This window comes from Lynx rufus, unplaced genomic scaffold (genome assembly GCF_022079265.1).
Source record: "Lynx rufus isolate CCGP_SWC_20201006 ecotype Redwood Valley unplaced genomic scaffold, mLynRuf1.p SCAF_4, whole genome shotgun sequence".
Lineage (NCBI taxonomy): Eukaryota > Metazoa > Chordata > Mammalia > Carnivora > Felidae > Lynx > Lynx rufus.
In genome coordinates, this window is record NW_025814856.1 from 92,610,179 (window position 1) to 92,624,023 (window position 13,845).

Sequence of the window (13,845 nt, forward strand, 5' to 3'; positions counted from 1 at the left end):
AAGACTCAGGTCTCTTTCACAATTACAAAGCAGATACTGTCATCCTAAAACATCCACTTTTAAAAAGCCTCAGGTCATTGGATGCAGTTTATACTACTACTTGGTTTCCAAACTGAGAATTCTATCAACTTGGTGTAATAAGGGATTTGAATTTTAAAATAAGTGTTAAAATTTGGGAATGCAATTAACACTGGAACAAAATCCACATGGCAGCAATTTTTTTAGTTTATTTTAAATGCAGCTCTGAAAGCAAATATTCATGCATTGATTAGTTTTGGTTATATACTCTCATCACAAAAATAGCCATTGGACAAGTGAATAAAAAGATTTACTGAAAAAATGGATACCAAAGATAGCATAATGGAAAAAATTGGGGCACCTGGGTGGCTCAGTCGGTTGGGCATCCAACTTTGGCTCAGGTCATGATCTCGCAGTCTATTAGTTCGAGCCCTGTGTCGGGCTGTGTGCTGACAGCTCAGAGTCTGGAGCCTGCTTCAGATTCTGTGTGTCCCTCTCTCTTGGCCCCTCCCCTCTTGTGCTCTGTCTCTCTCTCTCAAAAATAAACATTAAAAAAAATTAAGACTTAATTTTATAGATCTTGTTAAAGACTGTGTTATAGACTGACTGCAGGGAACAAAGGCATATGGCTGCCTTCGTGTCTCCTACTGGTGGCATCCACTAATCATGATTTTGAAGGTGGAGAAAATTCATTGTTAAACAGACATATAATAGAGCTGTACTAGATAATCCAAGACTTCCTGGAAGCTCTCAAAACTATCCTAACAAAAGCTCTTATATCATTTGGGAGATCCCTTAAAATGTACCAGAAGAAGGAGGGACATTCTCAGTCCCAGATTTGGAGATTGTAGAATAAAAGTGTCCATCAGATACTCCCTGTATCCTCTCAGAGATCCGCAGGAGCTTAAATTAAACAGAAAGCATGCCCTTCATATGTTATAATCTCCAAGATACACTGGTAAGTGAAAATACCCTCATGCAAAAGCTAGTGAAATAAGTGGAAGTACCAAGTAAAATAAATGTTATATTTGATTTTATATGCATAAATATTTCTGGAAGAAACAAATAACTGTGCTATACCAATTGTGGGGGAAGGGTTAACAACTAGGTGGATAGGGAACAGAAGTGAGAGGAAGATTTTGACCCTGAACCTTTTGATAATTCTTTAAACCATATAAATGTATTACCTATTCAAAAACTAGGTTAAAATTGATGAAAATGAAAAAAAGAATTCTGAAGGAATGAAAGTGGAAATTTTATTTCTCTCATACATTTTTGTTTTTTAAAATTAAAAACATTTTTTCAGCCTTATTGAAGCATAATTCACAAATAAAATTATGAGATACTTGAAGTGTACAATGGGATGATTTGATATATATATATAATGTGTATACACACATGCACACTGATTGTGTGTGTACAATGGGATGTACAACTGTACAATGGGATGATTTGATATATATATAAAATATGTGTATGTGTGTGTATATATTTCAATTAAACAATACAGTCTTATCAGTGTAAGTGTCCATCAACAAATGAATGGATCAAGAAAACGTGGGGGGTGTTTGGGTGGCCCAGTTTGTTGAGCGTTGGACTTTGGCTCAGGTCATGATCTCGCAGTCTGTGAGTTTGAGCCCCGTGTGGGGCTCTGTGCTAACAGCTCAGAGCCTGTAGCCTGCTTCAGATTCTGTGTCTCTCCGTCTCTTGGCCCCTCCCCTGCTCATGCTCTGTGTCTCTCTGTCTCTCAATAACAAATAAACGTTAAAAAAAATAAAAAAAATAAAATGTGGTAAATATATACAGTGGAGTATCATTCAGCCTTAAAAAAGAAGAAAATCCTGTCATTTGTGACAACATGGATGAACGTGGAGGACATTATGCTAAATGAAATAATTCAAAGAAAGATATTGTATGGTACCACTTCTATGTGGAATCAAAAAAAAAAAAGGTCAAACTCACAAAAAAGAGTAGAAAAGTGGTTGTCAGAGGCTAGGAGTGGGGGAAATAAGGAGAGTTTGGAAAAAAAGGTACAGTAAAATGTGTGACATAACGTGTAACATATTTTTTAGTTACAGCTAAGTTCAGAGGGCTTATTTAGGTGCTATTTCCTTTACTATATTGCAGCTTCGTCGACATCCTCGTAATGTAGAGGAGGAGACCAAATATATTGAACTGATGATTGTCAACGATCATCTCATGGTAGGATTTGCTGAAATGTTTGTTGTTTGAACTTGTCTGTCCCTGTGGGTAAAGCCGGTTGGTGCAAAAATATGTTTAGAAGAAACAAGAAACCCAGAAAATTGTAACTTGGAGAAGACATTTAAGTGGCTGAAGTATTTGTTAGCCAGTAACAACCTGTAAATTAGAAACATTCTTAGGTGGATGTAACTAGCAGTATTTTGTGAGTTCCAAAAATATTTATTTGACTTACAATTAGTCAGCTCTTTGGATTTGCTTAATTAATATTTTTATATTGAAAAAAAATTAGTGAGGCACCAGTAATGTGACACTTTAGTTTGAAATGTACAGCTTTATCCTAATAAAAGAAAAGCAGCTTTTCAATTTCTGGCTTGCTCTGTAGCAAACTATGTGGAAATGCTTATATAGGCAAGCAGTGAAGATTTTAGGATAGGAACCTGGCAAAACCTCCTTCTTGCTGAGTCATTAATTTTGACCCAGAGTGTGTGTATATTCAACTCATGGACTTGTTGGAGTCACTAGCTTACATTTACAGCACAGCAGTGAATTATAATGCTAATTGTTCTATGTAACCACTGTTTTAAACTAAACATGTTCAGTGATGAACATAGCTGATTTTTACTTAATTTCAAGTACAAGTGCATTTTAATTTACTTTGATTTATTTGAAGGAAAGTGTCTCATTTGTTTGTATATGATTAAGTAAACAAACATATTGATCATGTATTGTTGCTAATAATGATAATAATAGTAATAATGATAATAGTATCCAGATTGGGTGCTTCTTTGTTCAGGCTAGAACTAAGTTTTATCTTTCTACCTCTTTGAAATCAGTGAATGTTACTGTTTCCTGAGGTTTTTACAAGATCAGAATAAGTTATAAAAACATATATTTGGATGTTTTAGGACAGCACAGATTCAGATGTCTATAGGCAGGTAACACAAGTGAAATAAGCCAGGAGTAAAACAATGGGGGAGGAGGTTGAGGCCTACGGCAAAAGCAGTTACATGGCCTGTCTAATGGAAGTAACTGCCTTTTAGCCTTGCTAGTTATCACCATGGGGAGAATGCTAATTTTAAGGGAAGCCAGAAATCAGGTTTACCTAATTCTTGGTTTCTAAAACACTACTGAGGCCAAACAAAAGGTTTATGGCATCCACATCTAGCCTTTAAGTTACCTCTTTGTGACCCGTTAGGACTTTCTTCTTCTTACTGATTAAGTCTTGTAGAACTTGTAAGTTTTTATACGTACAGCAGTATTCATGTACATTTTTCTGGCTGTCCACCCTACTTATATTTGCATGTCTTGCAGTTCATAGACAACTTTCATGTTTTATCATTTTGAGTAACAATTCTGTGATAAAAATAAACTTGTGAAATGAATGGAATAGGTATTTTTTTATTTTATCTCACAGTTGAATCAACTGAGGCCTCAAACTTTAAGAGCCTTTCCTAGACTATACAACATACAAAGAACTAATTCTCAATTCTTACATTTTTTTTTTTTACAAAAAGCTGTAGAGATATTTCAGTTACTTTATGTTTTTGTCTGCTGAGGTGATTACTTGCTGATGACCTTGGAAACCCTTTACTTGTTTGTTTGTTTTGTTTTCAGTTTAAAAAACATCGGCTTTCAGTTGTACATACCAATACATATGCAAAATCGGTGGTGAACATGGCGGATTTGGTAAGTATCAACTCTACTTAGTATTGCCATAGAGGAATTTCTTCTGATTGCTAATAGAATGGATAATATGGTTCATATATTTTCAGTGCTCTGAATTGCCCTTCAGGCAAGGTGTCCTCTATGTCCCTAGTAACCTTGCTGTGGACTTCCTTGATTTTGATCCCTGGCTGGGAAGAGGATAAAAGGCGGTGGTCAGAGTTACCCATGGATTTACGCTTGAAATTCTTCTTATGTTTTTCACATTGAAAAATAAAAAGTTGAGCCCTAGCCCTTAACAAAGATACAGAGAAACAGTACAGCAGTTATGCTATTTTCAAGAGAGTGCCTAGGTCTCTGGGAATAATGCACTAAGTAATCCTACTGTGTTCACTTTCTGAATCATTTCTTGACAAGGCAGTGTGAGTTTAATTGGGGCCAGTTAGGTTGCATAGAAATTATATCCTTGGGGTGTTTTTGTTGTTCCTTTCTTTGCTTGGAAAATCCAAGAATGCATAAATTCTTTTTCCAGGGTGGCAGAAAATAGACTCAGGGGGAGCCTTGAATAAGGGTGCAAATATTTGTTAAAAAGTGATCTTTTGTTTCTAAGTAGTGTTCTGTTCTTTGGAAATTAGTTGGTAAACAATTTGATTCTCTGTTACTCAAGGAAAATGCATAGGAATTAGAAAAATAATTATCTCCCTCAAAGACACTAGAGTTTTTTACATTTAACTAAAATGCAAGGGTTTTAATAAAAGATTTATAGTCCTGTTCATAAATCATTTGATTTTACTGCATGTATATAGCTGGTGTGTTCATTTTGTTAATATACTAGATCTATAAAGACCAACTGAAGACAAGGATAGTATTGGTTGCCATGGAAACCTGGGCAGCTGACAACAAGTTTGCCATATCTGAAAATCCATTGATCACCCTACGTGAGTTTATGAAATACAGGAGGGATTTTATCAAAGAGAAAAGTGATGCAGTTCACCTTTTTTCGTACGTAACTTATGATTTATTACTTTTTTTGGTTCCATGTTGAATGTTCTATTACTTGTGACTGAGATATATCCTTTCTGCTGTATAGTGCAGTTAGAATTTGACATGGCAGATACATTTGGAAGAAGTTTTAAAGTATAGGTTGTTTGAAATTGTCATGAAAGTGTAAGAAGTTTAATTTTGAATTATTTTATTACTGAATATATATTTATATTTAATTTTTAAGATATTTTAATCAGAGTATTGAGTAAAAGTACTGGTAATATAAAGAATATTCTTAACAGATTAATTATATTCTTTTAAGTTTCTTTCTTTTAAATGTTAATGTTACCTTTGTTTTGGTTACAAGGGGAGACGTTAGTATTTCTGGAGTTTATTTTTAATTTCTTCTCACTATTTCAGTTTTTTGGGGGTAAAATGCATATGTGATATAATAGCAAATTATATATTATAGCATATAAAAAAACCTGTTATCTAAAGAACTATTGAAGGAAGTTTAAATGGAAGTCAAAGAGTGTATTTTGAGATAACTTTTAAGTTTTATACAATTTCAAATTTACAGAAAAGTTACAAGGATACTAAAAGGAAATATCTTATGTTCTTTACCCAGATTCATCAATTATTTACATTTGGCCCCATTTGTGTATGATTTTATTCCTTCTGTCCTTCTATGCCTTTTTCCCTCCCTTCCTTCTTTTTTTCGCTTTCATTTATTTTTCTTTTTAAAAAATTTTTTTTAACGTTTATTTATTTTTGAGACAGAAAGAGACAGAGCATGAACCGGGGAGGGTCAGAGAGAGAGGGAGACACAGAATCTGAAACAGGCTCCAGGCTCTGAGCAGTCAGTACAGAGCCCGACGCGGGGCTCGAACTCACAGACTGTGAGATCATGACCTGAGCCGACGTCGGACGCTTAACCAACTGAGCCACCCAGGCGCCCCTTCATTTATTTTTCTATCTATTCAATTTTTTTTCCTGGAACCATTTAAGAGGAAGTTGGAGATACTCACATACTGGGCCTTCACTACTAAATACATATATATTCCCTAAAAATAAAGACATTCTCTTATATCACCAGAGTAAATTACTAAAACTAGAAAATTTAATGGGGACACAAGACTTTTAAGTAACCCATAGTCTATGTTCAGACTTCTCCAGTTATCTGAATAATGTCTTTGATAGCTAATTCCCTCCCCCCCATTCAGACCCAACCCGGGGTCATGCATTGCATCTAATTGTCCTGTCTTTTTAGTCTCCTTTAATTTGGGAGATCTCCTCAGCCTTTCTTTGTGTATTATGGGCTTAACATTTTGAAGAGTGTAGGTCAGTTATTTTATAGAATGTTCCTCCTTGTGGGAATGTCTGATGTTTTCTCATTAAGAGATTCAAGTTATGCATTTTGTCCAGAAATACAGAAGTGATTTTTGTATCCTCAGAATACCTCATATTAGTAAGTTTTTAAAATAGGTATGGTCCTATTTAAGATATTATTGCTCCTGTGGGGAAACATCCCTCAGATGTTTTTCTTTGGCTGTGTGTGTAAACCGTATTCACATTCCTCACTTACTCAGGAATATGTAGTATAGGAATGTTTTTCGTTGAGAAAATAAGTGTGGTAAATTAATAATGAGAGGTGCAATGATATTTGAACTGCGAAGAGTAAGCATTTTCCATTTCCTTTTCTAAAAGGGGAAGTCAATTTGAGAGTAGCCGGAGCGGGGCAGCTTATATTGGTGGGATTTGCTCGTTGCTGAAAGGAGGAGGCGTGAATGAAGTAGGTGTGAACATCTGTACAATACAAAGTGGTATGATGGCTGAAAATGTTTTCCTAATATTTAAGAGATCATTTCTCATATTCCACATTCTCTAGATGTTAGGTTGTTTTATTAACAACCAAAATGATCAGAGGACAAAGAATAGGAAAATAATGGAAGATCATATTTGATAATTCTGTTCATGTTCTCCTTAGAATAATCTGCAAATTTAGCTATTTACAGATTATATAGAGAAAATGTTTTACTTTTACCTTTATTGAAAATAAAACCCTGTTTATTACATTGGCTGATTTTCTGGAGAATTGAGTAATTCTCTGAAGCATTGGCTTCCTACTTAACAACCCAGTTGGAAATTTTCTTCCTTCTTCAATATTTGGTAAATTTTTAGAGAAAAAAATAGATTAAGTTTTCCAAAGAAAACTGTCTTTTGGATATACCCTTAGGGCACTAAGTCTGATGGAAGTGATCTACAAGAAAAATATTAAATCGACATAATGAAAAAAATATCTTTTATTGGTCTTCTCAAGTTTCTTTTGCCCACAGATCATTACCACTTCCTTTTACCCATACCATTTGTTTTCTGAAGTCACACTCTGTTTAATTTGGGGAAATTTCAGGAGTGAAATGGATGGATACACAAAGATAAACAAGTTCCAAATAATTTACACCTTTATTTTTATTATTACCTAAAAGACTGATTTAAGTATATACAAGTATTAAGTTTTTCAGAAATGTCACTGGTAAAATTTGGACTCACAATTAGACTTAAGTTTCAAAACCCAAAAGTTGGTGATTCTCTGGCTTCTAGGCTTCCCTATAAGACTTTATCAAATGTGGATTTATTTCTTACAGCTTTTTCCCAAATGCTCCATAGTTCAGCTTTAGCTACTGGTTTAACCTCTGCTAAATAAGATGCTTAGAACTTACATATTTCCAATTATATTATGACATCTTTCTCTGGCCCATCTTAAATAAAAAATAATTTGTATTTACATGTATTTTGTTTTTGTTTTTCAGTTTGGGAAAACTGATTTAATGGCAGTTACACTTGCCCAGTCATTAGCTCATAATATTGGTATTATCTCAGACAAAAGAAAGTTAGCAAGTGGTAAGTTCACCCTTGTGGTTTAGTTGTATTTAAAATAGACTATCTATAAATATTTTAGAGAATGAGATTTTGAATTCAGTTGTTTGATCAAAAGAGTTTGGGTAACAGTATAAGATAAACAGCCAGGGCATACAACATTTTTGTCAAAAGTAATACAAGGTAATATTTATATTGCAGGTGAAAATTTTTCCATGTGTAATAAATGTTTAAAGATGTGTGATGATAAATTTATTGTTGAATTTCACCTAAAAATTGAGCTCAGTTTGCTAATTTCAAATGGTCTAGTAGAGAATCTTAGGCATATAGGTTTAAGGCATACTTCTATTATGGTTTATTTAAAACATCTCTTAGTATGGCCACAGACGTAGAACTTGTCTGCCAGGATCAGACCTCGTAAAGGGCTTCGTAAAATATGGATCTAGTAAAATACGCTAGGATTACTATCAGGGAAGAATATGTTTTTTCAAGTAGCTAAAGTTAATTTATCAGGAATGGTCAAATAGTATGTATTTGGAGTGAATTGATTAGAACCTTATTTATTGTATTAATAATAAATATAAATGAGACTGTTTCTGTTAATAATAACTATTACCATTTATGAAGTACCCTTTATAAGACATAACCGAATGCCACTATTATCTACATCTAGATACTAGTTTAATCCTCAAGATAATCCTGCACCATACCAATTATCAGCCCCATTTTACAGAATAACATGACTGGATGTCAAAAGGGTAATGTCTTCAAGATGACACATAAATTAAGAGGCAAGCCCAGGTTTTGAACCCAGGTGTTTTAAGCCTTTCTGCTTAACTAGTATGCTATACTACCTTCTGCCAGCAGCTTTGGTGCAGAGGTTTTAAAACTGGACAAGAAAGTGTAGGAATTCCCATAAGGAACTGTGAAACCAGAATCCTACAGTGATGCTGTTTCATTGGTATGGGATTGTTAAACCATTTTCTTAAAATTTTTTTAAAAAAGACTTACTTTTTGAGATAGAGAGAGCAGCCAGGGGAGGGGCAGAGAGAGAGGGAGACACAGAATCTGAAGCAGGCTCCAGGCTCTGAGCTGTCGGCACAGAGCCAAAGTGGGACTTGAACTCACGAGCTGTAAGATCATGACCTGAGTCAAAGTTAGACCCTTAACCAAATGAGCCACCCAGGGGCCCCTAGAATTGTTAAGCCATTTTGAAGCAAATATCAAGATTTTATTGTTATAAAAATTATATAATCTTGATATGATCAGAGTAGATTTTTGTTGTTATACTTGCATAGAAAACTTCCAATATAAGGAAAATTAGAAAACAGGTATTACTTTTTAAAAGGTATTTAAGGAATAAAGTGAAAATATACTGTTTAAAAACAGGCTACTCTAACGCACCTTTTTTCACTTTATAACAAGGCATGTGTATTCATTTTCTCTTAGGTGAGTGTAAATGTGAGGACACGTGGTCTGGATGCATAATGGGAGACACTGGGTGAGCCACCTCTCTTGGAAAATAACTCGCTTTCCCTTTCCTGCTGTGCTGTTGTCTTCTTAGGAATATGATACTAAATAACTCAGTGCGCGCAACCTCACCAAAGACTTTAAAAAGAAAATCGGAAGTAGATTTTCTCAATGGCTCTGTATTATAAAGTATTTTCACAAAATAGTTTCTTATTTATGAAAACAATTGACGTCAGTTAAGATAGTAGTCCAAAGACGTTTGTAGGCTTCAATCTAGGCTAGAAATGTAAGTGAGGAACAGGTGTGTTCTTCGTGGCTTACCTACGAATTTTCTTTTGTCTCTTCAATTCTAATTAAATGGGTTGTAAACAGTAATGTGCTAGTAAGCTGATACTCAAAATAAAAAACAAGAGCCTGTATTTGTAGCTTTCTCAGATTTTTGTGGTGTAAATACTCCTACAATTGCTGATTTCAGGCTACCAATAGTATGTCACCGAGCAAGGAGTAGGGAAGAGATGTGTACACTTTGCTGTCCTGAGAAAGGTTTCCATTTCTAAACCCTTCACACACTATCAGATGCCAGTCTTCTATTTATTTTTCCTAAATAAGTTGTACAACCATTCTTTTCATGTCAAGCTCATCACTACTCCTTTAAACTCTTACCGTCTTGAGCTCTTAGCTCTTATTATTTTAATAGTATTCCAGATACTCAGGCAACTTTCAGCCTTCCTTTCTCCCCTTCTGAACTCCATTTCCATCATTACTGAAAAGGTATAAAGCATAGAAGAGTAAACACTTGTATACCATCACCCAGCCTAAACAAACAAACAAACAAAACACCACCTACATAGTTAAATACTCCTTGTGTTCTCTCTTATTGGTCCCCAGCCCCAACCAAAGTAACTGTTGTCTTGAATTTGATTCGTATCATTCACAAGCACCTTTCACAGTGTATATGTGTGTGTGTTGAAGTAATACATAGCACTGCTTTGCAATTTTTAGTTTATATGAAAGGAGTCATATTATATGTAGTCTTCTGTGACTTGCTTTTTTTGATCTTTATGTTTGTAAGATTTATCTATGCTGATAATATATAGCCCTAGTTCACAGAAAATATACAGCACAAATTTCTCTACTTTCCTCTTCATGTGTGTGAATCATTTTCCTGCTTAGAACTTTTGTGAGTCTCTGTTGTCTGAAGAATAAGATTTGGATTTCTTCCTCCAGTACTTAGATATGCATAATCTTTCTTCATCATCACTTGTAACCTCATTTTCCACTGCTGTTCATGGTTGTCGGTTTGTTTATTGCCGTAATTATACAGGGGTTTCCAGCCTTTTTTTAAAATTTTCTAACGATAATCCTCCATTGATTTTAAGCTTCTTAAAAATTTGCTCACCATTAATGTAATTTCCAGCTTCTTTTGGTTCCTTTAGTATATTGTCTTCATCTGGAATTCTCATTTTTCTCTAACCACGCTTCTAGTCATTTTAGATTTATTGTAATTTCAACTCCTGTGTTGTAATTTAATTCCATATATCCTTATACTCACCAATTAGTTGTGACTTTTTGAAGATTACGTAGATATTTTTGTTTGACTTCACACCATCATCTCTTGACACACTTGATTTTCAATAAATATTCATTGGTGTTTGAATTTTGAACTCTCAAGAAATGTATGACAAGGAAAACAAATGATTGAGGGAATGTGTATGCAAACATGTATTAAAATATTTTTCAAAATACCTTTGGATTTTCTGTTTAGTAATAAAAGTAAATGATAAAAATCCTTACCCATAGCTGTAATTTTCCAACAATTACTAAATTGAAAGCTAGAGGTCCTTATCTTTTAAAAGCTATTTAGTATGTTATATTTGATTATTCTGCTTAATTACTAGAAACAAAATTTAATAGACAATCTACTTAGACTAAGCATAATGTGTAGCAAGATCAAATGGCGACATTCAGAAATATATATATAGCTCTTTGCATTGAACTCCTCTTACATCAAATAGATGTGTGCAAGAGAAAAGCTTCTAACGTAAGACATTGTCTAGCACAATGCTATATAAAATTTGAGCTGTGTCAAGCGTCACCTAACAGTACTAATTATGGACATGTATTTCTGATGGGTACTTCCCTTTCATTTCTACTTTCTGAAGTTTCTGTGTACTCCTAAATGTTGGAAAGCATGTTGAAATGACCACCAGTCCTTTAAAGATATAAAAATTAAATTTTAAGAAAGCACTGACTATAATAGATACATTACCCTGCAAATAGATAGATATAGTTGCCCTTCAAAATAAGTATAGTAGCCTGCAAAAAAAGAAGTTTCTGAGAAGAGCCTAGGGAGATTTCGGCTTTCAGGTATTTGAAGAGCCATGGCATGGTAGAGGAGTTAGTTTTATTTGACACAGGTAACCACACAACTGTGTGTGACAGTTATAGGAAGTCAGACTTGGCACGGTGAAGGTAAGAGAAATCCACAAATTCCAACTCTTCATATGTAGAAAGAACTTTCCTATAAGGTGGTGAGTTTCCTGTCACTGCTAAGAGCAGACTAAACCCCCAGGTGAGCAGTGGGCAGGAGGCTGGGCCAGGCTGAGGCCCCAGAGGGCTCCTTTGCAGGGTAGAGGCTGCACTAGAGTTGGACTCCAACACTAGGGGTCCAACACTAAGAATTAGTCACTTTTTTCTTTCCCAGTAGGGAGCTATCTCAAGTTTTGGCCAGTAGAGTGAAGAGGGAACTTAAAGAAATCCTGTTTAAATCCCATAACTCAGACAGAGATATGTAGCATGGATTAGAGGGGAAGATGATAAAAACTTTGACTAGGGTATAGGCAATGGAAGGAAAAAAGTAAGTAATATGTGTAACAAACTTCTTAAATAAAGCATAAAGTTCATGACCTATTAGGAAGATGAAGTGAAGGAAATAAAATAATTCAGATAACGTAAACCCAGGATACCTTTATTTGGCATGAAACACTTGACAAATTAGTTTAGGGTGAATAATCATTGTAAATTCCATTAATTGATTCACAAAGCATTAACCTTTGTGGTAGAAAGAAGTAGGGATATAAGTGGACATTGTACTTGCAGGCTGGTGGGAGAGACTTTATAAAAACTATCCATTATTCTTTTAATTATGTTTCACTTTTATAAAAGTTCAATGTTAGGAGTGCCTGGGTGCCTCAGTTGGTTAAGCGTCCGACTTTGGCTCAGGTCATAATCTTGCGGTTCTTGAGTTTGAGCCCCGCGTCAGGGCTCTGTGCTAAAAGCTCAGAGCCTGGACCCTGCTTCAGATTCTGTGTCTCCCTCTCTCTCTGCCCCTCCCTGGCTTGCACCCTGTCTCTTCCTCTTAAAAATAAATAAACATGAAAAAAATGTTCAATTAAAACAATTTTTGAAAAATAGAAAATTAAATATTAATTGCTCCTTGTCTCATTATTTGGTAATAGCCATGGTTAATGTGAAAATACTGCTAATTAGTATTTTTTTTCTCTTTCCATGTTTATTCTTGCTTTATAAAATTTGGATCTTGCATATGTCATTGTTTATTCATTTTTTTTTTTTTTTATTTATTTTTGGGACAGAGAGAGACAGAGCATGAACGGGGGAGGGGCAGAGAGAGAGGGAGACACAGAATCGGAAACAGGCTCCAGGCTCTGAGCCATCAGCCCAGAGCCCGACGCAGGGCTCGAACTCACGGACCGCAAGATCGTGACCTGGCTGAAGTCGGACGCTTAACCGACTGCGCCACCCAGGCGCCCCTGTTTATTCATTTTTTACTTAACATATTATATAGTCAGCATTTTTCTGAGTAGTTTTTGACACCATGATTATTAATAACTACATGGTATTCTATTTTATTAATATATCACAGTCTAGTTAGCAGTTTCTTATTTCTATACATTTAGGTGATTTTCATAGTGTTGGCTATTACAACTTGTGTAATAAATAAATTGTGTAACTTCCAGTGGGAAGTTCCTCTGTTCCAACATCTTTGTACACATAGCTAGTTATTTCCTCAAGAAGAATTTCTTAAAGCAGAATTATCAGATTTAAGGATATTTCTCATTTTGAAGGTTCTTAATATATATTGCCATTGTTCTCTAGTCACATTTCCTTTTCTACTGATCCTTTATTACTTTTCTTTGGTATACCTTTCTATATATATATATATATATATATATATATATAGACATAAACTTAAGAAAAGTTTCAAGAATAATAACAAAGAAACTTCTTAGAATCTTAAGTTGCTAACTTGGTGCCCCATCACCCCCAAGCACCTCAGTGTGCATTCCCTACAGACCAGCTCCTCCTACAGAACCACAGTGCAACCAAGGAGATCATCTGATTCCTAGCCCTCATTCAAGATTAGCCCTCTATTTCAAAAATGCCCCTTTAACAGAAGATTCAGAATCAAGCATCGTGTTTAGTTTTATGTCTCTTAGTGTCCTTCAATCTGCAACAATTCTTTGGTTTTTCTTTGACTTTCATGACTTTGACACATTCATAGATTATAAATCAGTTACTTTGTAAGATGTTGTGCAGTTTGGGATCCAGCCCGGTTTTAATATTTAAGAAAGACTCATTATGAAATAAAGTATTCCTACCTCTCTTTGATTG

General features: G+C 34.8%; 1 protein-coding gene across 12 annotated transcripts in view; it reads left to right on the top strand.

Annotated features, from left to right (window-relative positions):
* Positions 1-13,845, top strand: part of ADAM22 (ADAM metallopeptidase domain 22) — a 229,916-nt gene that overhangs the window by 164,475 nt on the left and 51,596 nt on the right. For all 12 annotated transcript variants that reach the window (XM_047097037.1, XM_047097041.1, XM_047097040.1 and 9 more), the window contains exons 9-14: positions 2,146-2,220; positions 3,835-3,906; positions 4,718-4,884; positions 6,574-6,658; positions 7,677-7,767; positions 9,193-9,244. In XM_047097037.1, the coding sequence (XP_046952993.1) occupies positions 2,146-2,220; positions 3,835-3,906; positions 4,718-4,884; positions 6,574-6,658; positions 7,677-7,767; positions 9,193-9,244 (542 nt within the window). The remainder of the gene's footprint in view (positions 1-2,145; positions 2,221-3,834; positions 3,907-4,717; positions 4,885-6,573; positions 6,659-7,676; positions 7,768-9,192; positions 9,245-13,845) is intronic.